This window comes from Engraulis encrasicolus, chromosome 11, assembly GCF_034702125.1.
Source record: "Engraulis encrasicolus isolate BLACKSEA-1 chromosome 11, IST_EnEncr_1.0, whole genome shotgun sequence".
NCBI classification, from domain to species: domain Eukaryota; kingdom Metazoa; phylum Chordata; class Actinopteri; order Clupeiformes; family Engraulidae; genus Engraulis; species Engraulis encrasicolus.
The window spans coordinates 27,086,613-27,090,983 of NC_085867.1; the positions used below are offsets into that span (position 1 = coordinate 27,086,613).

Below are 4,371 nucleotides of genomic sequence, written 5' to 3' on the forward strand. Positions count from 1 at the left end.
TACTACTGTTTATTATGCTAATGTTATTGGGATATTTAAAAATATATACATTCCATTACTGCTGTAAATAAACACTCAAAATAAATGTTCTACAAATTACATAATAATAACGTCTTTTCAGACCCTTGCGCAAGACAAATTTGTCCCTTATATGGTGGATCATGGTAACTATGGTAACAGGTCTTCAATGCTCCTTGTGTTGTTCTTTGCAGCAATTTTAACAGACAATATACTTGCCACATCTGGTAAAGGCTTTCTGCTCTGCGAATAATAATTCATAAGCAACAAGTCGAGACGAGAGAGAGGATACAGTAGGCGTTTAGTGTTTTAATTATGACATCATTTCATCATCAGACAGACAGTGGGTTCATATATGGAGCTGTACATCTCATTTCCAAGTCACACGACATTCACTGTCAGGCAAGAAGACAACAAAACAGAGCCTCAAACAGCACAGCACAGCACAGCAGAGACAGGAATGGCAACAAGTAAAAAAACGTGAACGCAAAAGCAAAAAAGCTCCTTGTGGTGGCAGTGGTGCATGGGAGATCATTGATGGCTCTCAAGGAAGGTTCCATAATCCGCACAGTAGAGGTGAATTCAGGTAAATTGGGCCACTTTTTTGCATGTAAGCGAATGGTCAAAAGTGGCTCAATTTACCTGAATTCACCCCTACATTTTGTGGTGCTAACGCAAATATTTAGAGAGTCAAAATGAACTCTTGTAGTGCTGTTCCTACTCTCTGGGTGCTGAATTAACACAGCAAAATGTACCGTGTGTAGAAATCAAGAGAGTTCCCTCTCTGTGTGTGTGTGTGTGTGTGTGTGTGTGTGTGTGTGTGTGTGTGTGTGTGTGTGTGTGTGTGTGTGTGTGTGTGTGTGTGTGTGTGTGTGTGTGCGTGCATGCGTAAGTAAGAGAGAGAGCGTGGGTGTGTGTATGTGAACTGATGTAAGGCATTTTGCTCTACTCAAATTTTTGGTATATGTTTACTGCAATGTGCAATAAATGTGTATTGGGTCTTTGTGTATGTTTTGCATTTGTGTATCTTTGTAAGCTGTCAGACACCTTAATTTCCCGGAGGATTAATGAAAGTATTCTACTCTACTCTACTCTACCCAACATCACACCTCACCGCACAGCACAGGAAGGAAAAAAAAAGATCACCCAGCATAGGTGGGTGATCATCAACGGCTCGGAAAGGAAGGCTCCAGAAACCACGAGAGTTCCCCCGCCACACACACACACACACACTCGTCCCGCAGCTCACACCTCCCAGCATGGTCGGTAGACGCGGCCCACCATGCACCTCATGGCGTCCCTGCGCAGCACGCTGAAGTTGGGGTGCGGCTGCTCCTGGCCACCCGGGGCCTCCCTCCTCTCCAGGGCTTCTGACAGCAACTGCTGGTGGTGCAGTGGCAGTGGCAGTGGCAGCGCGCCCCTCTCCAGCGCTCGCAGGGCCCCCCAGAGGGACGCATCGCCCACCACGATGACCCGTGCGGCGGGTGGTGGTGGTGGTGGCGGCACCACTGCGTCTCGGACCCCCGCCTCGGACGCCCCCGCCGTGTCGTCGGAGAGCAGCTGCGTCAGGACGTCCTGTTCGGAGTCACCCAGCCAGCTGGTAGCCGCCGCCGCGGGGGACGCCAGCGATGGCCGCAGGTGGTACTCGCACAGCACGGCGAGGACGAGGAGCACGGTGGACACGGAGGTCTTCATCACGGCAGTTGAGCTCAAGGTCTCTCTTGGACGGCTCGGCTTCCCTGGAGATGGGCAGGTGCGGTCGGGCTGTCTGCGTCTCCTCGTCTGCTCTGTGGTTGGATGCTGGTTGTCTGGTCTGGCCTGGACTGGTCTGGTCTGGGCTCTAATCTTCTCTCCTCTCGTCTACCTGGATGAGTTCGCTGGTCTTGCCTTGTCTTCTGCTTTCTCGTCTTAGTTGTCACCAGGTGGTTGGCTGGCTGCTGCTGATGCTGCTGGTGTGGACAGACATGGCATTTATACTCTCCCCAGATCAGGGATTTTTGCCACATCTACCACGGATGAAGCACGTCAAGTGTGTATGCCGTGTGTGTGTTGCGTGCGTCATGTGTGTGTCGAGTGTGTGTGCGTGTGCGTGTGTGTGTGTGTGTGTGTGATGATGATGAGGCACTTCAAGTGTGTCCATGGGCCCTTTGTGGTAGAAGAGGAAGAGAAAATGAATTAAGGCCCCCAAAATCCCCATAAGTGGGCAGATAACACCGCCAAGCAGTCCTGATACACATTGTTTGCACAGACATTAATTATGTTTACCGGTGGGCCGACCGGTGGTGTCTTTACACCCGACCTGGACGCCTTGTTGAACACACAGAGGGGTGCCTTTGGCTACAATGTTGTTTTCCATCCATTGATTTTCAAAACAAGAGGTGAGTGAGTGATTTGGTGATTCCAGACCTGCAGAGACGCTGATGAGATAAAGGGCACACAAGGACATGGTGCCACGACGTACAGACACACACACTCACACACACACTCTCACACACGCACACACACACACACACACACACACACACACACACACACACACGCAAGCACACATATGCACGCACACACACACACACACACACACACACACACACACACACACACACACACACACACTCACACACACATAGTCCCATGCCACGACGTATAGACACGCACTCACACACACACGCACTCACACACACGCACTCTCACACACGCAAACACACACCCACACGCAAGCACACACATGCACGCACACACACACACACACGCATGCACACACATGCAAGCACACACACACACACACGCACTCTCACACATGCACACACACACACACGCAAGCACACACATGCACGCACACACACATACACACACACACACGCAAGCACACACACACACACACACACACACACACACACTCACAGTCCCATGCCACGACATATAGACACGCACTCACACACACACACACACACACACACACACACACACACACACACACACACACACACACACACACACACACACACACACACACACACACACACACACACACACACACACACATAATTCATTAGTTCACTCTCTGAAATTTGGATTAAGCATGTATGCATACATTTTCGTTCTCACTGGAGAACAGACTTCTCGTGATCGTGCCGCTCTCACAGGAGAGTGGATGTCCACGCGGTGGACCGATCATCAAAGTGCTTCACGGGGTCAGCATTGACCACTGCACTCAAGAAGCTGAGATAGATGACATGGCGTATTGGGCAAGGTCATTGGCCATGATGCTGAAGTACTGCCACGGCTGAAAAATGTCTAGCAGTAAACATTCTCGAGCTTGGTAGTACGGGGCACCACTGAGAGCTCGGGCAGTATCTTCGCCCGCTGATATATGCGAACTCTGAGTGGACATCCCCCGGTGGATGATGGTTGGAGAGCAATGGAGTGAGGTGATCTCAGAGGAAGCTAGGGCAAGACGCTTGACGAATCGTTAGAACAGCGGCGTAAGGGAGGCAAACGGGGAGGTGGTGGGTGCAAGCGAGAAAGAAAATTTCTGACTGGAGACAGGTGAGTAGAGAATAAATGCTGATAGTTAATTAAGGGGCGTTCCAAATTTTCACTGCGCTGAAATTCCACTGAATGACTGCAGAGCGGAGAATGAGATGCAGCTGGTTAAATAGGGGTGCCTATCTTACGCGCTGAATTCAGACAATTGACAGTTGAATGGAGAATAGAATGCAGGTGGTAATTAGGCATGCCAAATTTCATTACGCTTCTCCAGAACTCGTTTTTAACAAAACGTGCATTTAGATAATTAAATCTAATCTAAAAACAGATATGAATGTTATATTTCATTTCAATGTTCCTTTTGTCAGTAACACACACACACACACACACACACACGCACACACACGCACACACACACACACACACACACACACACACACACACACACACACTGCTCCGTGCTCCCAACATCTCTGCATCCTGCCAGTGTCTTAGCTCAGTCAGTCCTGAGTGTGTGTTTGCATGTCCACCTCTGAGATGTGCATCATGGGTGTGTGTGGAGTTTAACCAGGACCCATGGCTTACCCATTGCAGGGGACCTGGTTTGCCTCCACACACACACAATTTGCAACCAATGTAGTACTTTAAGAAGATCATCGGCAGTCTAAGTCTAATCTTTTGTTCACATGGTCACTGACTGTTGACGGATCCCATTGACTTGCATGGGAAGACGCGGAATGTGTTTTTGGGACCGCCAGCTCTGTTGCCTCCATCAAAAGTTCAGAATGTCCAACTTTTGACAGTCGCGGTGGATCCAGACCGTGTGTATGAATGTAACACACAAACAAAAACCCCATTCTGTCAACA

General features: G+C 49.4%; 1 protein-coding gene across 1 annotated transcript; it reads right to left on the reverse strand.

Moving 5' to 3' along the window:
- Positions 1–1,263: 1,263 nt before the first annotated feature.
- Positions 1,264–1,713, reverse strand: pmchl (pro-melanin-concentrating hormone, like). The gene has a single exon (XM_063209693.1). The coding sequence runs from the start codon at positions 1,711–1,713 to the stop codon at positions 1,264–1,266; it is 450 nt and encodes a 149-aa protein (XP_063065763.1).
- Positions 1,714–4,371: the final 2,658 nt, after the last annotated feature.